The sequence below is a fragment of the Hemiscyllium ocellatum genome, chromosome 24 (assembly GCF_020745735.1).
Source record: "Hemiscyllium ocellatum isolate sHemOce1 chromosome 24, sHemOce1.pat.X.cur, whole genome shotgun sequence".
NCBI lineage: Eukaryota > Metazoa > Chordata > Chondrichthyes > Orectolobiformes > Hemiscylliidae > Hemiscyllium > Hemiscyllium ocellatum.
This window is the reverse complement of record NC_083424.1, coordinates 52,529,042-52,553,693: the sequence shown is the minus strand read 5'-3', so window position 1 is coordinate 52,553,693 and position 24,652 is coordinate 52,529,042. Positions and strand designations below refer to the sequence as shown.

At 51.1% G+C, this 24,652-nt stretch overlaps 1 protein-coding gene across 3 annotated transcripts in view; it reads right to left on the bottom strand.

Moving 5' to 3' along the window:
- depdc5 (DEP domain containing 5, GATOR1 subcomplex subunit) overlaps positions 1 to 24,652 on the bottom strand; it is a 276,005-nt gene that overhangs the window by 40,274 nt on the left and 211,079 nt on the right. For 2 of the 3 annotated variants that reach the window (XM_060843792.1, XM_060843791.1), the window contains exons 32-35: positions 13,068 to 13,243; positions 10,768 to 10,851; positions 8,858 to 8,990; positions 5,231 to 5,339 (exon numbers count right to left, since the gene is read on the bottom strand). In XM_060843792.1, the coding sequence (XP_060699775.1) occupies positions 5,231 to 5,339; positions 8,858 to 8,990; positions 10,768 to 10,851; positions 13,068 to 13,243 (502 nt within the window). The remainder of the gene's footprint in view (positions 1 to 5,230; positions 5,340 to 8,857; positions 8,991 to 10,767; positions 10,852 to 13,067; positions 13,244 to 24,652) is intronic. The other variant, XM_060843790.1, reaches the window with a different exon arrangement.

Below are 24,652 nucleotides of genomic sequence, written 5' to 3'. Positions count from 1 at the left end.
TGTGTGTATGGGAGGTGTGTGGGGGGGTGTCAGGGTGTGAATGTGTATCTGTGTGTAGGGGGTGATGTCAAGGTGTGTTTGTGTATCTGTGTGCATCTGTGGGGGAGTGTCAGGGTGTGGGTGTGTATCTGTGTGTGGGGTGTATGTCAGGATGTGGGTGTGCATCTGTGTGTGTGTGTGATTGTGACAGAGTGGGTGTGTGGGAGGTGTGTGTAAGGGTGTGGGTGTGTGTGTCAGGGTGTGGGTGTGTATCTGTGTGCGTGGGGGGGGTGTCAGGGTGTGAGAGTAAGTGGGGGAGGTGTGTGTCAGGGTGTGGGTGTGGGGGGGGTGATAGGGTGTGGGAGTGTGTGTGTGGGGGAGGTGTGTGTCAGCATGTGGGGGTGTGTTAGGGTGTGGGTGAGTATTTGTGTGTGTGTGTATGGAGGGTGTCAGGGTGTGGGCGTGTGTGTGGGGGGTGTGTGTGTGTGTGTGTGTGTGTGTGTGTGTGCGTATGCGCGTGCGTGTGGGGGGCGTGTCAGGGTGCAGGTGTGTGTGTGTGGAGGTGGTGTCAGAGTGTGTGTGTGTGTGTGCGCGTGTGTGCGTGTGGGGAGTGTGTCAGGGTGTGGGTGTGTGTGTGTGGGAGTGTGTGTCAGGGTGTGGGTGTGTATCTGTGCGCGTGTGTGGGGGGGGTTTCAGGGTGTGGGCGTGTGTGTGGGAGGTGTGTGTCAGGGTGTGGGTGTGCATCTGGGGGTGTGTATGACAGGGTGCGGGCGTGTATCTGTGTGTGTGTGGGGGTGTGTCAGGGTGTGTGTGTGTGTGTGGGGGAGTGTCAGGGTGTGGGGGTGTGTGTATGGAGGTGTGTGTCAGGGTGTGGGTGTGTATCTGCGCGTGTGGCGGGGAGGAGTGTCAGGGTGTGGGTGTGTATCTGTGCGTGTGTGGGGGAGTGTCAGGGTGTGGGTGTGTGTGTATGGGAGGTGTGTGTCAGGGTGTGGGTGTGTATCTGCGCGTGTGGCGGGGGGAGTGTCAGGGTGTGGGTGTGTGTGTGGGGGGGTGTCAGGGTGTGGGTGTGTGTGTATGGGAGGTGTGTATCAGGGTGTGGGTGTGTATCTGCGTGTGTGTGGGGGTGTGTCAGGGTGTGGGTGTGTGTGGGGGGAGTGTCAGGGTGTGGGTGTGTATCTGTGTGTGTGGGGTGTTGTATCAGGGTGTGGGTGTGTATCTTTGCGTGTGGTGGGGATGTCAGGGTGTGGGAGTGTGTGGGGTAGGTGTGTGTCAGGGTGTGGGTGTGGGGGTGTGTCAGGGTGTGGGTGAGTATCTGTGTGCGTGTGTGGAGGGTGTGTGTCAGGGTGTGTGTGTGCGTGTGTGGGGGCGGTGTCAGGATGTGGGTGAGTATTTGTGTGTGTGTGGAGGGTGTCAGGGTGTGGGCGTGTGTGTGGGGGGTGTGTGTCAGGGTGTGGGTGTGTGTGTGGAGGCGGTGTCAGGGTGTGTGTGTGTGTCTGTGTGCGTGTGGGGGGTGTGTCAGGGTGCAGGTGTGTGTGTGTGTGGGAGTGAGTGTCAGGGTGTAGGTGTGTATCTGTGTGTGGGGGGGGTTGTGTGTCAGTTGTGGGGAAGTATCTGTGTGCGTGTGTGTGGGGGGGTCAGGGTGTGGGCGTGTGTATGGGAGGTGTGTGTCAGGGTGTGGGTGCGTATCTGTGCGTGTGGGGGGGTGTCAGGGTGTGGGTGTGGGGGGTGTGACAGGGTGAGGGTGAGTATCTGTGTGCGTGTGGGGCTGGGTGTCAGGGTGTGGGTGTGTATCTGTGCGTGTGGGGGAGTGTCAGGGTGTGGGTGTGTATCTGTGTGGGGTGTGGTGTCAGGGTGTGGGTGTGTATCTGTGCGTGTGGGGGGGGTGTCAGGGTGTGGGTGTGTGTGGGGTAGGTGTGTGTCAGGGTGTGGGTGTGGGGGTGTGTCAGGGTGTGGGTGAGTATCTGTGTGCGTGTGTGGTGGTGTGTCAGGGTGTGGGTGAGTATCTGTGTGCGTGTGTGGAAGGTGTGTGTCAGGGTGTGGGTGTGTATCTGGGGGTGTGTGTGTCAGGGTGTGGGGGTGTACCTGTGTGTGTGGGTGTGTGTGTGTCAGGGTGTGTGTGTGTGTGTGTGGGGGGGGGGGATGTCAGGATGTGTGTGTGCACCTGTGTGTATGGGGTGTGTGTGTCAGGGTGTGAGCGTGCATCTGTGTGTGTGTGGGAGGTGTGTGTCAGAGTGTGGGGGTGTGTATCTGTGTGTGTTCGGGGTATCAGGGTGTGGGTGTGTATCTGTGTGTGTGTGGGGGTGGTGTCAAGGTGAGGGTGTGTATCTGTGTGTGCGCGCGTGTGGGGGGTGTGTCAGGGTGTGGGTGTGTATCTGTGTGTGTGGGGGGTTGTGTGTCAGGTTGTGGGGAAGTATCTGTGTGCATGTGTGTGGGGGGGGGGTATGTCAGGGTATGGGCGTGTGTATGGGAGGTGTGTGTCAGGGTGTGGGTGTGTATCTGTGTGTATGGGAGGCGTGTGTCAGGGTGTGGGTGTGTATCTGTGTGTATGGGAGGTGTGTGGCAGGGTGTGGGTGCATATCTATGCGTGTGGGGGGGGTGTCAGGGTGTGGGTGTGTATCTGTGTGTGTGGGGGGTTGTGTGTCAGGATGTGGGTGAGTATTTGTGTGTGTGTGGAGGGTGTCAGGGTGTGGGCGTGTGTGTGGGGGGTGTGTGTCAGGGTGTGGGTGTGTGTGTGGAGGCGGTGTCAGGGTGTGTGTGTGTGTCTGTGTGCGTGTGGGGGGTGTGTCAGGGTGCAGGTGTGTGTGTGTGTGGGAGTGAGTGTCAGGGTGTAGGTGTGTATCTGTGTGTGGGGGGGGTTGTGTGTCAGTTGTGGGGAAGTATCTGTGTGCGTGTGTGTGGGGGGGTCAGGGTGTGGGCGTGTGTATGGGAGGTGTGTGTCAGGGTGTGGGTGCGTATCTGTGCGTGTGGGGGGGTGTCAGGGTGTGGGTGTGGGGGGTGTGACAGGGTGAGGGTGAGTATCTGTGTGCGTGTGGGGCTGGGTGTCAGGGTGTGGGTGTGTATCTGTGCGTGTGGGGGAGTGTCAGGGTGTGGGTGTGTATCTGTGTGGGGTGTGGTGTCAGGGTGTGGGTGTGTATCTGTGCATGTGGGGGGGGTGTCAGGGTGTGGGTGTGTGTGGGGTAGGTGTGTGTCAGGGTGTGGGTGTGGGGGTGTGTCAGGGTGTGGGTGAGTATCTGTGTGCGTGTGTGGTGGTGTGTCAGGGTGTGGGTGAGTATCTGTGTGCGTGTGTGGAAGGTGTGTGTCAGGGTGTGGGTGTGTATCTGGGGGTGTGTGTGTCAGGGTGTGGGGGTGTACCTGTGTGTGTGGGTGTGTGTGTGTCAGGGTGTGTGTGTGTGTGTGTGTGGGGGGGGGGGATGTCAGGATGTGTGTGTGCACCTGTGTGTATGGGGTGTGTGTGTCAGGGTGTGAGCGTGCATCTGTGTGTGTGTGGGAGGTGTGTGTCAGAGTGTGGGGGTGTGTATCTGTGTGTGTTCGGGGTATCAGGGTGTGGGTGTGTATCTGTGTGTGTGTGGGGGTGGTGTCAAGGTGAGGGTGTGTATCTGTGTGTGCGCGCGTGTGGGGGGTGTGTCAGGGTGTGGGTGTGTATCTGTGTGTGTGGGGGGTTGTGTGTCAGGTTGTGGGGAAGTATCTGTGTGCATGTGTGTGGGGGGGGGGGTATGTCAGGGTATGGGCGTGTGTATGGGAGGTGTGTGTCAGGGTGTGGGTGTGTATCTGTGTGTATGGGAGGCGTGTGTCAGGGTGTGGGTGTGTATCTGTGTGTATGGGAGGTGTGTGGCAGGGTGTGGGTGCATATCTATGCGTGTGGGGGGGGTGTCAGGGTGTGGGAGTGTGTATGGGAGGTGTGTGTCAGGGTGTGGGTGTGTATCTATGCGTGTGGGGGGGTGTCAGGGTGTGGGAGTGTGTGGGGGAGGTGTGTGTCAGGGTGTGCGTGTGGGGGTGTGTCAGGGTGTGGGTGAGTATGTGTGCGCGTGTTTGGAGGGTGTCAGGGTGTGGGCGTGTGTGTGTGTGGGGGGGGGGTGTGTCAGGGTGTGGGTATGTATCTGGGGGTGTGGGGGGGTGTCAGGGTGTGAGTGTGTATCTGAGGGTGTGTGTGTCAGGGTGTGGGGGTGTACCTGTGTGTGTGGGTGTGTATCTGGGGGGGGGTGTGTGTGTGTGTCAGGGTGTGTGTGTGTGTGTGTTAGGGTGTGTGTGTGTGTGGCGGGGGGGAAGTGTGTCAGGGTGTAGGTGTGTATCTGTGTGTGTGTGGGGGTGTGTGACAGGGTGTGGGGGAATATCAGTGTGCGTGTGTGGGGGGGGTGTCAGGGTGTGGGGGTGTGTATCTGTGTGTGTGGGTGTGTATCTGTGTGTGTGTGGGGGTGTGTCAGGGTGTGGGTGTGTATCTGTGTGTGTGGGGGGGTGTCAGGGTGTGGGTGTGTATCTGTGTGTGGGGGGGTGTCAGGGTGTGGGTGTGTATCGGCATGTGTGGGTGTGTGTGTGTCAGGGTGTGTGTGGGGGTGGTGTCAGGGTGTGGGTGTGTATCTGTGTGTGTGGGGGGTGTCAGGGTGTGGGTGTGTATCTGTGTGTGTGGGGGTGTATCTGTGTGTGTGGGTGTGTATCTGTGTGTGTGGGGGTGGTGTCAGGGTGTGGGTGTGCATGCGTGTAGGGGTGTCAGGGTGTGGGTGTGTATCTGTGTGTGGGTGGGGTGGTGTCAGGGTGTGGGTGTGTATCGGCATGTGTGGGTGTGTGTGTGTGTGTGTGTCAGGGTGTGTGTGGGGGTGGTGTCAGGGTGTGTGTGTGGGGGGGTCTCAGGGTGTGGGTATGTATCTGTGTGTGTGTGAGGGGGGTGTAAGGGTGTGGGTGTGTATGTGTGGGGTGGGTATCAGGGTTAGGGTGGTATCAGGGTGTGGGTGTGGTTGGATATGTGTGTGTGTGTGTGTGTGTGTGCTGGGGGAATGGGTGTCAGTGTATGGGAGTCAGTGAGTGTGACAGAGTTGGTGTGTGAGTGTGCCTATCTGTGTGTATAGTCAGTGTGTGTGTGTGTATATAGTCAGTGCGTGGGTGTGGGTGCGTGTCTGTGGGTGTGAGTGTCAATGTGTGTGGGTGTGTGCGTGTGACAGTCAGTGCGTGTGCAGGTGTGTGAGAGAGAGAGTGAGTGAGTGTGTGTGAGAGAAAGAGAGTGAGTGAGTGTGGGTGTGGGTACCACATAGATCTTTACCTTTCTCAGTGTCTTTGTCGGTGACAAGCCTGTACAAGTAGAAGCCGTACACAAACGTTCGCATGGACTCCCCGAACGCGTGGACAATCAGCTGCTCATCCAGCATTTTCTGCAGAAAGCAATGTGCACAGGGAAAGGTCAGCTTCTGTACACCAAGCCAGTGCCCGCCAGCAGAAACAAACCTACCAGAGGGCAACTGCCTCGATCAGCCACGCACACTCACTCACTGGATCACTCAGACAGACAGCTGCAAACCTCAGCTGGCTCCATGGCAGCAGCTGCCTCCTGTATAACACTTCCCTGGGTCTCTCAATGTCTGCTTCCCAGCAAAGGGGACATGGAGCCTGGATGGTGACAGTGGGGGGATTGTACAGACAGGGCTCCCAACGCTCTCAGGAACCCCAGTTTTGCAGAGGTTGTTGGAAGATGAAAAGCAACGGGTACAATAGTCTGATAACAATCTCAACATCAAACAGTCGGGGGAGATAAGGATCGGGATTTTTAAAGTGGAACGCAGAGAGAACGCTAAAATAGCAAGGGGAAGGGATTGAAAGGTGGTGGTCAAACTGGAGTAATGGTGAGGGTCAACAGACTATTCAACATCATCCATGGTTAATCAAGTCAATGGAAAAACACATTGAGACTGGTCTCCATTCTAGTGCAGACAGCTCTGCTGTTAGTGAGCATATAGATTTACACCCACTGTAATGTATATATTTTAGAACACTACAGCGTAGTACAGGCCCTTCAGCCCTCGATGTTATGGAACCAACCTGAAGTCTATTTAACCAACACTATTCCATTCTCATCCATATGTTTATTCAATGACCATTTAAATGTCCTTAAAGGTGGCGAGTCTGCTCCTGTTGCAGGCAGTGCACTCCACACCCCTACTACTCTCGAAGTAAAGAAACTATCTCTGACATCTGTCCTATTTCTATCCCTCAATTTAAAGCTATGTCCCATATGCTCGCCATCACCATTTGAGGAAAACGGCTCTCCCTGCCCACCCTTTTTAACCCTCTGATTACCTTGTATGTCTCAATTAAATCACCTCTCAACCTTCTTCTCTCTAATGAAAACAGCCTCAAGTCCCTCAGCCTTTCCTCGTAAGGCCTTCCCTCCATACCAGGCAACATCCTAGTAAATCTCCTCTGAACCATTTCCAACGCTCCCACGTCCTTGCTATGGATGTAGGTTTGCTCGCTGAGCTGGAAGGTTAGTTTCCAGACGTTTCGTCACCCCACTAGGTAATGTTACCTAGCATGGTGACGAAACGTCTGGAATTGAACCTTCCAGCTCAGTGAGCAAACCTACATCCAGGATCTCAACCTGAGCTACAAATCTTCTCAAAAGGTTGCTCAGATCCTTCTTATAATGTGGTGACCAGAACTGTACACAATTCTCCAAGTGCGGACGCACCAGAGTTTTGTACAGCTGCAACATGACCTCGTGGCTCTGAAACTCAATCCCTCTACTAATAAACATTAACATACCATATGCCTTCACATAGACACCAAGAGGTCTCTGCTCATCTACACTACCAAGAATCTTACCAATAGCCCAGTACTCTGTATTTCTGTTACTCTTTCCAAAGTGAATCACCTCACACTTTCCCGCATTAAACTCTATTTTCCACCTCTCAGCCCAGCTTTGCAGCTTATCTATGCCCTTTCTGTAACCCACAACATCCTTCAGCACTGTCCACAACTCCACCGACCTTCGTGTCATTCGCAAATTTACTAACTCATCCTCCTACGCCCTCATCCAAGTCATTTATAAAAATGACAAACAGCAGTGGCCCCAAAACAGATCTTTGTGGTACACCACTAGTAACTAACCTCCAGGATGAATATTTCCCACCACCCTCCGTCATCGTTCAGCTAGCCAATTTCTGATCTAAACCGTTAAATCACCCTCAATCCCATGCCTCCATATTTCTTGCAACAGCCTACCATGGGGAGCCTTACCAAATGCGTCACTGAAATCCATCTACACCACATCAACCACCTTACCCTCATCCACCTGTTTGGTCACCTTCTCAAAGAACTCAATAAGGTTTGTGAGGCACGACCTACTCTTCACAAAACTGTGTTGACTATCCCTAATCAAATTATTCCTTTCAAAGATTTATAATCATCTATCTCTTTTAACCCTTTCCAACACTTTACACACAACTGAAGTAAGGCTCACTGGTCTATAATTACCAGGATTGCCTCTACTCCCCTTCTTGAACATAGGGACAATACTTGCTATCCTCCAGTCTCTGGCATTATTCCTGTAGACAATGACGACCAAGATCAAAGCCAAAGGTAATCTTCTTCCTCGCTTCCCAGAGAATCCTAGGATAAATCCCATCCGGCCCAGGGGACCTATCTATTGTCACACTTCCCAGAATTGCTAACACTTCTCCTTGTGAACCTTAATCCTGTCAGGTCTAATAGGCTGTATTTCCCCTGACAACATTGTCTTTTTCCTGTGTGAATACTGACTAAAAAAAAATCATTTTGGGCCTCTCTCTTCAGACACAACTTCCCACTAATATCCTTGATTGGCCCTAATCTTACCATAGTCATTCTTTTATTCCTGACATGGCTACAGGAAGCTTTAGGATTTTCCTTGATCCTACCTGCCAAGATTTCTCATGTCTCCTCCTGGCTCTTCTTAGCTCTCTCTTTAGGTCTTTCCTGTCTAACTTGTAACTCTCAAGCACCCTAATTGAGCCTTCATGTCTCATCTTTAACATAAGCCTCCTTCTCCCTCTTGACATAAGATTCAACTTCTTTAGTAAACCACGGGTTTGGGGAATGACTGCACCTCGCTGTGGTTTTCAGTAAAGGAGCAGTTTTGGGTCAGGCCTGCAAAGCACTGACTGATGTGGAGGGACCTCAAAGTCAGACACTCATCCCTCAGCATTACACTCTCACAACTGTTGTAATGATGGAAATCCAACCATCTCACCCACAGGGGCCGTCAGTCCACATTCTGAGTGGCACAGAAACTTGTGCCCTGTCCATTCTGGGGGTAGATGAGGAGTTTTAACCTGAAGGGAGAGGAGGTAGTTGGAGACTCTGCTCCATTCCGATCGGCTGTGTACTCGGGAACCTACCCGCCCGCTCCCCCTCTGTGTCAATCAAGGACAATTGCCGGCCTGCTCTGTGGGGTCTAGGAAGGGACTCTTGGTCAAAGGCTCTCAGCACCTGATGGGGACACCAGGTCTGAAGAAGTGAGCCCAGTTCCTTGTCGCTGCTGCTAATTGGCAGATCACCACCCAGCGCGGCCTACCTTTCCCTCCCCTCCATGTTATACCCTCCCCTTCCACCCAGCAGCCTCCCCATTCCCTTTGCCTACTTCCCTGCCTGACCCTCACCAGGAGAGGGCACTGTACCAGGAGTCGCCACGTCCTCCCCTGATGGTCTCCAATTACTTTGACCCCAGGAAGGCCATCCCATGGCCCATCAATCATCTGAACCGCACAGAGTGTGGCCACTGAGAGCTGAGTGGGGGCTCCAGAGACCAATAGCTGGCCCCACAGCTGTAGCTGAGGTCAGCTCTTTCAATACAAACGCTGTTTCAAGTTGACCAAGACAAATGTGACTGGGACGTGGTGCTGCTTGTGTACAGTACCTGCATGATATCGATGGCCATCAACTGTGTCTGCACACCTTCGACGTTGCTGATGAGCCAGTGCACCACCTCTGCACTGATGAAGCAGTTGGGGTAGAGCCCTCTTTGCTCTGGCAGCAGCTGGATCCCAGTACTGTCAGCAGCAAAGAAGCACAAACTATTAGACCCAGCATTTAATTCAACACCATTTCAGAGAGATCAAATCTACACCGCCTTTTAGGTCTCACTAATCGATCGCACAAACCCAGGCATGAGGCACACTTCCAATACAAAGCAGCCATCTGACATGTTCCATCAACAAACAGAATGTTCACATTGGACACCAGCCTGATTGTGAAGACATTTAGAGTTTTGAGGAAACGTTATCCAATACCTAAATTCCTTCCATCCCATTTTCTCCCCATCACCATTCAGGTCAAGTTCAGCTGTTGCGCACAGAGCTGAAAATCAATCCTCTCTGCAGCTCCCCGGCTTACAGACACAAGGAACTGCTGAACTGCACAACATACCGTTCACACAGGACAGCTACAAAGCAAAGATCGTTTCCTAGACAAATTATTATATCATTTCCACTCAATTTCTGACTTAGGCCTTCACTTCACTCACCAAAACTATGGTTGTGTTTCTGAAATCTGTTTCTCTTTCCCAAAGATTCAGATGGTCTTGGGGAGTTTTACCACACTGATATTGTTGCGATACAGACCATGTTGTGTTGGAGACTAGGATTTAGCCGAAGAGTGCACAGGAGGGCATGGTCTGGCCTAGTTTCAGGTATGGCCCAGTGTTACAGCTCACTGTATTCTGCGTGGTGTACATCGACATGTGCAACAGCTCACTGCTCTGTGACAGCCAACTGCTGCAGGGTCAGTCTACTGAGTTCACCAACTGGAGCTATGTGCGCTTGGGAGGGAACTGAGCAGCATTGTGAAACATGTCAACAGGTAAAGGCAAAGTCACAATAGTCCCAGTGCACCACCCTCGCATGAGAGAGAGAGCGAGAGAGAGAGAGCGAGCGAGCGAGCGAGAGAGAGCGAGCGAGAGAGAGCGAGCGAGAGAGAGAGAGCGCGAGAGAGAGAGACAGCGCGAGAGAGAGAGACAGCGCGAGAGAGAGAGAGAGAGAGCACGCGAGACGACTGGAGATGGTTTTAACTCAGGCGAGAGGAGAGGTCAAAAAAGGTGGGACCTTCTTAGTAACGTCAGCTTCTCCTGAATCTGCCCTCTCAAATTCAGCAGCACAGGGTTTACAATTAAGGCATCTTTTAACTCGATTAGCCCTGCTGCTAACTTCCTTGTCAGAAGTCTATTTCACCCTTGTACATATGGTGAAAGGGCAGTAAGGCCCTTCTTTCTATTTTCATAGAAGATAGAACATAGAAAAATACAGCGCAGTACAGGTCCTTTGGCCCTCGATGTTGCACCGATCCAAGCCCACCTAACCTACACTAGCCCACTTTCCTCCATATGCCTATCCAATGCCCATTTAAATGCCCATAAAGAGGGAGAGTCCACCACTGCTACTGGCAGGGCATTCCATGAACTCACAACTCGCTGAGTAAAGAATCTACCCCTAACATCTGCCCTATACCTACCACCCCTTAATTTAAAGCTATGCCCCCTTGTAATATCTGACTCCATATGTGGAAAAAGGTTCTCATGGTCAACCATATCTAAACCCCTAGCCATCTTGTACACCCCTAAACCTTCTATTTTCCAATGAAAACAGCCCCAAGTGCCTCAGCCTTTCCTGTAATTGTATAACGGAACAATCAAAATGAATAGACTTTTGTTACAATAAACGCGCAGTACGATTGAACAGACAACATTGCTGAGAGATAATCACAACCCCCAGGTATACAAAGACAGACACGTTCACAGGTACTTCCCCAGGACTAAGCAGTTGAACGACTCACGAGGGGTGCTTCATTATTTCCAGTATTTCTGCTAGCGATGAGGAGGAGGTCAGTGAGTTTGCAATCCCAGAGGACAGCTGGCTGCTGGAATGTAGCAAAAGACATGAAATGACATCGCGGCTGTAGTTGAACCTCTGAACAAAGACAGCTGACTCAGCAATTACATCATCCAGAAGCTTTTGATTCTCCAACAGTTAGAAGCAAATATTCAGGCAATTACATCGAAATACCAGCACAGCCAGCAGCATTCAAACCACACTTTCACTCACTCTTTCTCTCAATCTTCTATTTCCTTTCTCTCTCGCATTGGTCTAGTTTCCTGTTGAAAGTTGACCCAATGGTATGAAGTTTTCTATTCTCCCAGTAAAATAACTTGGACTTTCTCATGGATTGATTAGGTTTACCGATGTGTGTTTGTGAGTGATCTGAAACCTAAACTCGGCTTCTCTCTCCACAGCCTCTGCCAAGTAATCCCAGTGCCTTTGGTTCCTATTTAGTGAAACTGAAGACACCTCATCCTTCTGTAACTCAGCACAGCCCATGCTCCCCATCCTCCAGAACCAGGTCTCTGTGAAAGCATTTCCTGGCATTTCCTCACCATTTCTTTTGTCAATTTTGTAAACCGATGTTAACTCAGGAACTCGCGCTGGAGTTAAACACTTTATTAAGGGCAAGCTACAGAGGGCCAAATGTACATAAAACAATCATTCAGCTCCGTTCTAACAGTGTGCATTAAGCCAGCCTTAGAAAGCACCTCTTTGCTGGATATTTGACCGTTTTCATACTGAGTTTTTGATGTTGTTGTGCCTAGAACAAACTAGTAACTAAAAACCTTGATTGCAAAAATAACGCTTTGAAAATCTCAAAGCTTTTGATCATTTTTTCCATCTCTATGCTGCACTTGGTAAAGTTTAACTAACTTAATTTAATACATTCAGTCCTTCTCGGATTTTATCCGTACAGGGTATAGGATGCACAGGGTACAAACCAGAAATTAGTTCAAACTGCTTTTCTTAGTCAGTAATTACGTATCGCAGCTCACTTTCCTATTGGACTTTAAAGCTGGACAGATACATTATTCCCAGGTGATATATCAATTATCATCCAAACACCAACCTCTGAGGAAAGGAGGAAGTATTCCTTCCTTTGCCCAGAACCTTTGGGAGACCGTACCTGGAGGATGATGAGCAGTTTTAATCTCCCAGAGGGAGGGCAGTGGACTGGTTTCTGGCAGGGCAGGGGCTGTAAGAAGAGGACAGACTTGTGGAGACTGGGTCTGTATTCTTCTGAACTTCAAAAGAATGAGAGATGATCTAATTCAAACACTAAAAAAAAGTCTTACGGGGTCAATAGGGTACATGCAGGAAGGATGTAGCCTCTGGCTGTTATTTTTTGGGATGTGGGCGTGGTGGTGTCTAGAATGAGGGGACACAGACTCAGAAACTGGGCCAAGACATTTAGGACAAAGAGGAGACATTGCTCCACTCGGAGGGGAGAGGACCTTTGACATGCTGGGCTTCAAACGGTAGACCATAAGACATAGGAGTGGAAGTAAGGCCATTCGGCCCATCGAGTCCACTCCGCAAAGTGGAGGGCAAGTTCAGTCCCTGAGCAGGTTCAAGACATGAACCAATCAGTTTCAGGTTGTAATGATGTCAGGGATGTCGAGACGGTGGGGACAAAGGTGTTGATGTAGATGATCAGCTACAATCTAGAACGGTGGTATTGGTTAAGGACGGGCTGAATGGCCCACACCAGCTCCTACACTCCCATTGTTTATAGACTGCCAAATTTCTATATTTTATTCCAGACATTCAATTGTTGAGCATAGCGGCTACTACAGGGTATTGGATGGAGTAGAATGGGTATTACGGGGTATTGATGGAACTGAGTGGAGGTTACAGGGTATTGGGAGAATGGAGTGGGTGTTATAAATGAAGCCAAGCACGGAGGAATTACCCTGTACAAGAGTACTGAATCCCCAGCCTTGTCACAGAACCCAAGGTACAAGCCTCTCTAGTTCCCGGAGATTAGAGACTCCATATCAGGAGGACTTTAATCACGAGGAACGATTCTCCCCGAGGTCACATGACATCACAAACTCAGCGCAGTGCAGTGACTACATCAAAACTGCAGCCCTATCAATTAATAATCTACAGCTTGAATGGAGATACCATTCCCACTCAGTGGCACAATCACATCAGGAAGAGAAATATGAGAAAACACCAAAGATTTTGTATGATACTGAATAAAATTAAATTTGAATAAAACAATGTTGGCCTGGTTTCTGTGAACCTTACCTGCTGTCTTGTGAGGCAGGGGCAGGAGGTTGGTCTCCAGTGCCCTGTGTGGCGCCCATGACTGAAGCTTGGGCATTACCCAATGTGTTGGACCTGTCCCCAGTTGGAGCAGTGGTTCCTGAAGCTGGGCTGTAATCAGGATTGTCCGTGCCTGTCAGTACCTGGTCTCCTTGAACCTGTGAACGTGCAAACATGAATAATAAATACTGGGATATTCGTACCATTCCAAACAACTGCAAACGAAACCATTCCAAATCACGTCTCGAGAAAGAGTCACCAAATCAAAACCAAAACATCTATTCTTGGCAAATGAGGAAGTACCTTTTAGTAAACAATAGTAATCCCAAATTAATTTACCACTTGGCGCTGAACCAGGACAGTACAACATTGTAAATAAGGGTTGCTATTCCAGCCACAAGCCTACAGAGACAGGTCAACACACAGTTCATCATCCAAAACCAAAATGGTGAGAATCTGGAATAGATTAAAGCAAGATAAATTCTTGATACGGAGTTCCTTCCACATCTATTCTGTCAAGTCCCTTAAGAATCTTTTACTTTTCAATAAGGTCACCTCTCATTCCTCTAAACTCCACTGAGCACAGGCCTCTGCCTACTGATCCTCTCCTGATAAAACAGTCGCTCCCTTCTCTGGAATGCCTTCCGTGATATGATTTGGAGATGCCGGTGTTGGATTGGGGTAAACAAAAGTTACAAATCACACAACACCAGGTTATAGTCCAACAGGTTTAATTGGAAGCACTAACTTTCGGAGCGACGCTCCTTCATCAGGTGGTTGTTAGTGATACTGTTAGTTCAATGTTAGTATACGTTTCCTTAGATAAGGAGCCAGAACCGTTCACACAGTATTCCAGCTGTAGTCTGACTTGTGCCTTGTATGGTTTTAGCAAAACCTCCCTACTTTGGTACTCAATTCTCTTTGAAATAAAGGCAAACAGTCCATTTACTTTCCTATTAGTTGCTTTTTTTTTAAGATTAGATTAGATTACTTAGAGTGTGGAAACAGGCCCTTCGGCCCAACAAGTCCACACCGACCCGCCGAAGCGCAACCCACCCACACCCCTACATTTACCCCTAACCTAACACTACGGGCAATTTAGCATGGCCAATTCACCTGCACATCTTTGGACAGTGGGAGGAAACTGGAGCACCCAGAGGAAACCCACGCAGATTCGGGGAGAATGTGCAAACTCCACACAGTCAGTCGCCTGAGGCGTGAATTGAACCCGGGTCCCTGGCGCTGTGAGGCAGCAGTGCTAACCACTGTGCCGCCGTGCCGCCCACGGTGGCACGGTGATTTCTGGATGAAGATTCCTAAATCTCTCTGTTCTGGAGCTTTCTTCTTTTTGGTACTTACTGCCAAAGTAACCTCACATTTCCCCATATTACATTCCAGCTGGCAACTTCTTTGCCCACTCACTTAACGTGTCTGCATCCCTCTGTGAGTCAGGCTCACCACACGCCTTCCAAACTGTTTTGGTGTTGTCTGCAACTTGGTGAGAGAGTACACAGAGCAGCCTCAATTTTCCGAACCAGACGGGCGGGGGGGAGCACCTTGTTCAGGTGGAGCCGAGCGGGTATTACTGGGTAAGCGATTGAACTGAGTGGAGGTTACAGGTTATTGGGAGAACTGAGCGGGTCTTATACACAATTCTAAACCAAGCCAAGCACAGAGGGAATTTCCCTGCACAAACTGATTGTTTGGATAACGGAACTTGTTTTTACAGGACCTTGAGAAATTCGGATAATTGACGTTCGGATAACCGAGGTTGTTCTGCATTCACTTCCCTCACCCAAGTTGGAATGTTGGAAATAATTGTGGCCTCAGCACAGATCCCTGTAACACTCCACTAATTACAGGTTGTCATCCTGAAAATGCCCCCCTCATCCCAACTCTCAGTATTCTATTAGCTAATCCCCTATCCACGCTCATATACTGTCGATTCCTTCGTTCCTGATGAAGGGCTCTGGCCCGAAACGTCGAATTTCCTGTTCCTCGGATGCTGCCTGACCTGCTGTGCTTTAACCAGCAACACATTTTCAGCTCTGATCTCCAGCATCTGCAGACCTCACTTTTTACTCATATACTGTTACCCAACACAGGGGCTTATTATGTGCAGCACCTTATCATCTGCATTCTGAAAATCCAAACTGATTAGATCCACTGCTTCCCCTTTATCTCTCCTGCTTATTATCCTGCCTGGTAAGTATAAAACGTTCTCACACCCCTGACTGTCACTACTGGGTGCAGTATTTTGCTTTTAATGCAGTGATTCATCAGATTGTGGGGTGACCTTACAGACGTTTATAAAATCACGAGGGGTAGAGAGAAGCTGTCGAGAGTGTGACGCTGGAAAAGCACAGTGGGTCAGGCAGCATCCGAGGAGCAGGAGAATTGACGTTGCGGACATAAGCCCTTCATCAGGTCCTGATGAATGGGCTGCCAGAGGTAGTGGTGGAGCCGAGTACAATTTTGTCATTTAAGGAACAGTTGGATAGGTACATGGATGGGATAGGTACGGAGGGGTATAGACCAAATGAGGCAAATTCTGAAAACTGGGGGGCATGGATGAGTGGGACCGAAGGGTTTGTTTCCATGCTATAAAACTGTATATCTCTAAGTCCCTCAAGAATCTTGTTTGACAATGTTCTATTCCAGATTAGAGTGGTGCTGGAAAAGCACAGCAGGTCAGGCAGCATCCGAGGAGCAGGAGAATCGACGTTTCGGGCAAAAACCCTTCATCAGGGCCCGAAACTTCGATTCTCCTGCTCCTCGGATGCTGCCTGACCTGCTGTGCTTTTCCAGCACCACTCTAATCTTGACTCTGACCTCCAGCATCTGCAGTCCTCACTTTCACACAGTTCCATTCCAACCTGAGAATAAGTAACGGAAACAAAGACAGAAGAGATCTTACTCCAACTATCTACAGACCGAGCACTTTGGGAGTTGTGCTGTCAAGCTTTATTGTCAAGTTGGGCTCTTTGAAGGATTTGGAAGTTTGAAATCGGACTCGAGGTGGAACTGAGTCACGAATAACTGCTTAGGTCTCGGGTTTGATCCCCCATTTGAGAGGAGTTGTTTGTAGGTTTATAACCAGTCGTATTGGCACCACGCGGCGAGACAAAAGAAACAGGAAACGGCTCGAATCGTTAACTCCTCCGAGTGAACCCTGAGAATGAGGACAACTGCGACTGAACAGCACAAACTATCCCAACAGGGATCACTGGGAGCTCATTGTGAAACTGCACCATGCAGAGAGACAATGCCTTTAGGAGGAGAACCAGGGATGGCGAACATCAAAAGCTGGCAGGAACATTTGGGAGAGACAGAAGCCTTCTCCAAGTCCCCTCTCCAATCTAACAGCTAAGTGTTAGCATTGACTCATCTGGGAATGATGGGATGCCTGGAGGAGAGTTCTGAAAGAGTAACATAGAGCTGACCGGAGATTGGAAGGTCGCTGGTGTACAGTTGGGAAAGTAGGCCCCATCCGGGGAGCAGAGTAATCACAGTTAACGCAAACACAGGAGTATTGCGTTGGAAACATCACGTGAACATTAATATTCGGCAAAATGAACATGGGAATTAGGTGTCACTGGGAATCTTGGAACCTGCAGTGTTTGGATCTGGAACATCAGAAGGAAAATTCAAAACAAAATCACAATCCTTTTTAAATCTATGGCTCCTCATCAACTACAAGGTGATTTTATTCAATAATGATTCTCTAGTGCCTGTTTGAACAATATTACCCCTGTGGAAAATAAGTTTTTTTTATGCCCATGTGTTAGTAGAGCATCTTGGTCCAGAAATAACAACAACTTGCATTAATCTAGAACCTCGAGATGCCCCATCCCATACTGCTTCACAGGAACATAATTCAAAACTTTGTGAAAACTGGAGGAACTCTGATTATTCTCTTTGAATTTTCAGACACTTACCTACACAACGGAACATAACTCCTCAGGAGGAGAACTGGAGTGAATACACAATGATTCTGTCATCCTTTTTCCCAGAAGTCTTTTTACTTAGATCTTTACCCAATTGATTGATTTCATTCCGAGCGGTTATAATTCTACTCCATGCTTCTGTTTTGCTTTTCCCTCCTATCTCTCCTTCTGTTCAGCGTGGATGGGATGGGCCGAATGACCTGCTTTCACACTGTAGGGATTCCACTAGGCCCATGCTTCTGCCCCTCCCCCTTGTACAGGTAGACGCCCTTTATCCGAAAAGCTCCAAAATCCGAAGGTTTTTTGTGAATTTTATCTCATTAACAAGGTTATTTGGTGTGCAAACAGTTAACCCAAGTCCACACCCACTCAGAGGTGGTGGGGGTGGGGGTGGGGGTGAGGGTGGGGGGGGGCGGTGGTGGCCCAGCAACTGCAGGCCTCAATTCTGCCTCAGGGCCTGTAGTACTCATATAGTGAGCCTGCTTGATTAGATTAGATTCCCTACAGTGTGGAAACAGGCCCTTCGGCCCAACAAGTCCACACCGACCCTCCGAAGAACAACCCACCCAGACCCATCCCCCTACATTTACCGCTAATTAATGCGCCTAACACTACGGGAAATTTAGCACGGCCAATTCACCTGACCCGCACATCTTTGGACTGTGGGAGGAAACCGGAGCACCCGGAGGAAACCCACGCAGACACGGGGAGAATGTGCAAACTCCACACAGACAGTCGCCAGAGGCTGGAATCGAACCCAGGTCCCTGGCGCGATGGTAGCAGTGCTAACCACTGAGCCACCGTGCTGTCAGTCATACACAGTGGTGAGTTTGTTGAAATATCTGCCACAGACAGCAGTTGAAGCCAAAGCATTGAATGCTTTCAAAAAGTTATAGCTCTTAAGCCTAAAGGTATCAAGGGCATAGGGAGAAAAAAACAAGAACAGGGTATTGAACCTTCATCATATTGAATGGAAGAGCAGGCTTGAAGGGCCGAATGGCCCAATCCTGCTCATTGGTGTCATTGGTACTGTGTCAGCCTGGACTATAGGGATCAAGTGTTGCAATTAGACTTGAACTCTGAATCACGTGACTTAAGCACAGAAACATAGAAAATAACTGCAGGAGTAGGCCATTCGGCCCTTCGAGCCTGCACTACCATTCAATACGAACATGGCTGATCATGCAATCTCAGTATCCCATTCCTGCCCTATCCCCATACCCCTGGGTCCCTTTAAGCGTAAAGGCCACATCCAACTCTCCCTTGAATCTATGAACTGGCCCCAGCAGCTTCCTGTGGGAGAGAATCCCACAGGTTCACCACTCTCTGAGGGAAGGAATTCTTCCCCATCTCAGTCTTGAATGGCTTACCGCTTAGTCTCAGACTGTGACCCCTAGTTCTGGCCTTACACAACATTGGGAGCATTCTTCCCATATCGAGCCTGTCCAGTCCCATCAGGGGTTTATATGTTTCCGTGAGATTCCCTCATTCGTCTCAATCCCAGTAAAAGCTCCATCGATCCACTCTTTCCCCAAATGCCCGTCCTGCCATCCCGGGATCAGTCTGGTGACCCGTCACTGGGCTCCCTCAATAGCAATGTCCTTCCTCAGACTAGGAGGCCAAACCTGCACATAGTACACGGGGTGTGGCCTCCCCAAGGCCCTGTCTAACTGCAGCAAGACATCCTCACTCCGATACTCAAATCCTCTCACTGTGAAGGGCCAGCATGCCAATAGCTTTCCTCAGTGCCTGCTGCCCCGGCGTGGCAACCTTCAGCGACTGTCCCACCATGACACCCAGGTCCCACTGCACCTCACCTTCTCTTAAACTGACAACATTCACATCAGAATCTGCCTTCCTGCTTTTGTGACCGAAGTGATTAATCTCACATTTATCCACATTATTTTGCATTTGCCAAGTATTTACCCACTCAGCCAGCCTGTCCAAGTCACCCTGCAGCCTCTTACCATTCTCCTCACAGCACACACTGCCACCCAGCTTAGTCTTGTCAATTCGTTTCTCCAAATCGTTGATGTATATTGTGAACAGTTGGGGTCCCAGCACTGAACCCAGCGGCACCCACTCGTCAATGCCTGCCACTCTGAAAAGGACCTGTATATTCCAACTCCCTGCTTCCTGTGTGCCAACCAGGTCTCCACCCATGTCAATACATTACCTCGCATACCGTGGGCTTTAATTTTCCTCACTAATCTCTTAAAGGCCAGAGACTGACACTGATTTACATTTTAGATCAGAGTGGTGCTGGAAAAGCACAGCAAGTCAGGCAGCATCCAAGGAGCAGGAAAATTGACGTTTCGGGCAAAAGTCCTTCATCAGGATTCACATTCCCCATTCAATCTCTCCACTCCACTCCCTAGAGCACAATATTCAAACTCCTTTGGCACTTCTCACAGTGAATGAGAAAATTAAGCCTCACACAACTGTACAGAATATTCGGATCAGGGAATGGGAACCGAGGCTGGGGGGAGAGAGCCCAGGAAGGAGCCGATTATGAATATAAGATACAAAATGGGGAAACGACTAAGGGCCTACTGAAGGCACAGCTGATAGACGCTGTATCCAGTGCAGAAAGAAGCTGAAAGTCGGTAACACATCAGCCAAACTCGGACAAGATGGGGCGCTCTGCTGTTACAAGTGACCACAGAAACCCAAAGGAGAGAAGGGTCAGTCAGCCAGAGCTCCCCATCCAGCTGGTTACTGTGAATGGATCCAGAGACAGCCCCTTGGTTTGGGAGGAAGGGTTTTACACCGCAGAGGCAGGGAGGGTTTGTATAAGCCCCTTCCACAGAGACTCAAACATCAGACCACGCTATCACTCGGTGTCTGGTCAACAGAACGCTGCACTGACAGAGGGGCCATGGTGACACTAACATACTGATCCAAAGGCCTTTGGGTGGGGATGGGATTAGGCCAGTGCAGACTGAGGGGTGGGAAGGTACTCCCGGGCTGGCTGAGGGGGATGGTGGTTTGCTCAGGAGGGGGAGGGACGGGTGCTGACCTGTGAGGTAAGGAGGGGAGGTGATGGACTTGGGGGGTGTAGATGAGGTGGTGGACAGGAGGGGGAGGGGTGGTGGACAGGAGGGGGAGGGGTGGTGGACTGAAGGGGGAGGAGGCGAGGGGAGGTGGGCAGGAGGGGGAGGGGTGGTGGACAGGAGGGGGAGGGGTGGTGGACAGGAGGGGGAGGGGAGGTGGACAGGAGGGGGAGGGGTGGTGGACAGGAGGGGGAGGGGTGGTGGACAGGAGGGGGAGGGGTGGTGGACAGGAGGGGGAGGGGTGGTGGACAGGAGGGGGGAGGGGTGGTGGACAGGAGGGGGGAGGGGTGGTGGACAGGAGGGGGAGGGGTGGTGGACAGGAGGGGGAGGGGTGGTAGACAGGAGGGGGAGGGGTGGTGGACAGGAGGGGGAGGGGTGGTGGACAGGAGGGGGGAGGGGTGGTGGACAGGAGGGGGAGGGGTGGTGGACAGGAGGGGGGAGGCGAGGGGAGGTGGACAGGAAGGGGAGGGGAGGGGAGGGGAGGTGGACAGGAAGGGGAGGGGAGGGGAGGTGGACAGGAGGGGGAGGTGGGCAGGAGGGGGAGGGGTGGTGGACAGGAGGGGGGAGGGGAGGTGGACAGGAGGGGGGAGGGGTGGTGGACAGGAGGGGGGAGGGGTGGTGGACAGGAGGGGGGAGGCGAGGGGAGGTGGACAAGAAGGGGAGGGGAGGGGAGGGGAGGTGGACAGGAAGGGGAGGGGAGGGGAGGTGGACAGGAGGGGGAGGTGGGCAGGAGGGGGAGGGTAGGTGGACAGGAGGGGGAGGGGAGGTGGACAGGAGGAGCAGGGGAGGTGGACAGGAGGGGGAGGGGAGGTGGACAGGAGGGGGAGGGGAGGTGGACAGGAGGGGGAGGGGAGGGGAGGTGGACAGGAGGGGGAGGGGTGGTGGACTGGAGGGGGAGGGGTGGTGGACTGGAGGGGGAGGGGTGGTGGACTGGAGGGGGAGGGGAGGTGGACAGGAAGGGGAGGGGAGGTGGACAGGAGTGGGTGGGGAGATGGCCTGGAGGGAGAGGTGGTGTAGGGGGGAGGGGTGGCGGACAGGGGAGGGGCAGTAGACTGGGAGGTGATGGGGGAGGAAGGGGGAGAAAGGGAGTGAGGGGGGGAGGAAGGGGGAGGGGTGGTGGACGGGGGAGGGGAGGGGAGGTGGACAGTGGAGGGTGAAGGTGGACGGTGGAGGGGGGAGTGGAGGTGGATGGGGGGAGAGGGAAGGGGAGGTGTAGGATGTGGGGTGGTGGACTGGAAGAGGAGGTGGACGCAGAGTGGGGGAAGAGGTGGGGATAGGAGATGGACAGAAGGGGGGGTGAGGGGCTAAGGTGGAAGGGGAGTGGGGGGAGGTGGATGGGGAGAGGAGATGAAGCGGACAGGGTGGTGGGAAGGTGGTGGATAGGAGGTGGGGGTTGGGATGAGGTGGGGAGGTAGATTGGGAATGGGAGGAAGTGAACAGGAGGGGGAAGGAGATGGAGGAGGTGGGGTTGGCTGAGAGCTGTCAGTGTAGATGTGAGAGGTTGGTTTGTGAAATGTATCATTGAGAGGCAGCATGTCGATGAGAATGAGGGAGTTCGGGGCTGGGGAAATCGAGAGGGAACTGTGTAGGCAGTGGAGGAGCAGCCATTTTGGATGATGCTTTCACTATGTCTGGACAGGTCAGAGTACAACAAAGCAGCAACGTCCTCCTTGGATAGTCCTTCCTAAGAAACACCTTGCTTCTGTGTAGGCAGCAAGGTCTCCTACAGCAGAGATTTTGTCACTACTCCTTTCTCCAGACCAGAACTTAATATTTCACTCAACCCACCTTCTTCTCTCTGTAATGGGACATTCTAATTCCACAAAAGACTGGAGAAATTCAACATTAAAGATGGTCTGAAATCTGGAGTATAGTGTACACAGGAATCATTGTCTGCTTTTCCCTACCTTGCCACAGTGGGCTGCATTTCAGAGTTGGTTTATTGGACATGAAGTGCTTCGATTTGTCACAAAGTTATGAAGGGTGCTATCCAAATGCAGCTTCCTCATCACATCTAGGTCACCTATAAGATGCAGCAGCTCTGGGCTTAGATACAGAAGCTGGTGATATCAGCACATTGATGTTGCACATAACCATCTATGGAGACTGTGGGCGCAAAGGGCTGTGCTCCTGGGGAGAGGACAGAATTCCACCCACAGATAAACACCCATGGAACTGTAACTCACTGGCCTCACTTGTTTTCCAATTTGGCTTAGATTTGCAAAAACACACGGATGACTGAATTGGCCGCAGTTAATCACAAGCAGCCAAGATTAGCTTTCTGTTGATGAAGGGAGCTTGCCTCTGCATTCTGTAGATCAGGTGGGAAAGGCACTGAATCTATAATGACACGTGCAGCAGACACAATGAATTCGCCGTCACAGTGCGGTTCGTTGTACAGTGTCAGGAACAGCTCCCTTTGACACACTGGGTTTCATGCATATTTAACACCAATCAAGATCACAACTGGACGGTGTTAGGTCTGTTGCTCAAAAACAGAACAGCTGCAGTAACGGTGCAGCGAGAAAAGGGAAGATTTCACACCCTAAAATGGACCTCTCATTATTCACACAAAGGTTTATTAAACTCGTGCCTCCTCCCTGTGCGATAAAAAGACAACACTCAGACTGCAGCTCCACGACATGACACCGTGTAAAGGTGGAGTGGGGAGACCAGTCATTGTGGCTATGGATTAGGTACCTGCACCCACAGCAGCTCCAGCCCAAGGGCTGACTGATTCTGCAGCAACAATACCTTATATTCTGCTGTGGATCACCTTTCAGAATAAGCTGGGACGCTGTCTTTAACAATGATATCGGGAATTACAATTAAATTAACCATAGCAGTATCTCAAACATGGGGAGGGGCACTATTGGCATGGCAGAAGCAACATGGGAAGTTGTTTATTCACAAAGGTGAGCGAAATGTCAGGGAGTTAAACTTGCAGAGGGGTATCTGAGCAAGGGTCACTCCACCTGAAACGTTAACTCTGATCTCCCCCCACAGGTGCTGCCAGACCTGCTGAGCTTTTCCGGCAACTTCTGCTTTTGCCCCGAGCGAAATGCTGGAACTGTTCGCAGTGACTGCTGGAGTCTTCAGGGTGGAGGTGGGTAGATCTCGGGGGGGGAGAGAGGAGGTCGTAGGACAACAGGAAGGAGCTGGAGGCAAGACGCAGGTCAGCCAGGATCTAACTGACTAGTCAACCCTACTTGCACATTTGTACCTCATTGACATAACAGTGAGCTTGACTCCTCCAATCTCTGTGAACAAAACTGGTCAAAGCTAACACTGTAATTTTGGGGTGGCACGGTGGTTAGCACTGCTGCCTCACAGCACCAGGGTCCCAGGTTCAATCCCAGCCTTGGGCGACTGTCTGTATGGAGTTTGCACGTTCTCCCCGTGTCTGTGTGGGTTTCCTCCGGGTGCTCCGGTTTCCTCCCACACTCCAAAGGTGTGCAGGTCAGGGGAATTGGCCATGGGAAATTCCCTATAGTGTTAGGTGCATTTGTCAGTGGGAAATGGATCTGGGGTGGGTTACTCATGGGAGGGTTGGGGTGGACTTGTTGGGCTGAAGGGTCTGTTTCCACACAGTAGGGAATCTAATCAAAAACATTTTTCAAAAAACCACATGGCAGACTCCAAACAACAGCAGGAGCGGGTTTCCTTCAGAGATTCTATGAGATTGCACCATTTGGCTTTCCAAATAAAAATCATTCTCCCTGAGAATGTGAAACTTGAAAGGGTTCAGAAAAGATTTACAAGGAGGTTGCCAAGGCTGTTTTCCCTGGAGCGTCAGAGGCTGAGGGATGATCTTATCGAGGTTTATAAAACCATGAGGGGCATGGATAGAATAAATAGACAAGGTCTTTTCCCTGGGACTGGGGAGTCCAGAACTAGAGGGGCATAGGTTTAGGGTGAGAGGGGAAAGATATAAAACAGATCTAAGGGGCAACCTTTTCAGGCAGAGGGTGGTATGTGTAAGGAATGAGCTGCCAGAGGATGTGGTGGAGGCTGGTACAATTACAACATTTAAAAGGCATCTGGACGGGTATATGAATAGAGGAATACGGGCTAAATGCTGGCACATGGGACTAGATTGGGTTGGGATATCTGGGCGGCATGGATGGGATGGAGTGAAGGGTCTGTTTCTTTGCTGTACATCTCTATGACGGTGGTGTTAGCCACATCAGCAGGGTACACAGTCTGCTTTCTATACCACCCACAACATGAACTGCCGCAGGGTACAGAGTCTGTTGTCTATACCACCCACAACATGAACTCCCGCAGGGTACAGAGTCTGTTGTCTATACCACCCACAACATGAACTGCCGCAGGGTACAGAGTCTGTTGTCTATACCACCCACAACATGAACTCCCGCAGGGTACAGTGTCTGTTGTCTATACCACCCACAACATGAACTCCCGCAGGGTACGGAGTCTGTTGTCTATACCACCCACAACATGAACTCCCGCAGGGTACAGTGTCTGTTGTCTATACCACCCACAACATGAACTCCCGCAGGGTACAGTGTCTGTTGTCTATACCACCCACAACATGAACTCCCGC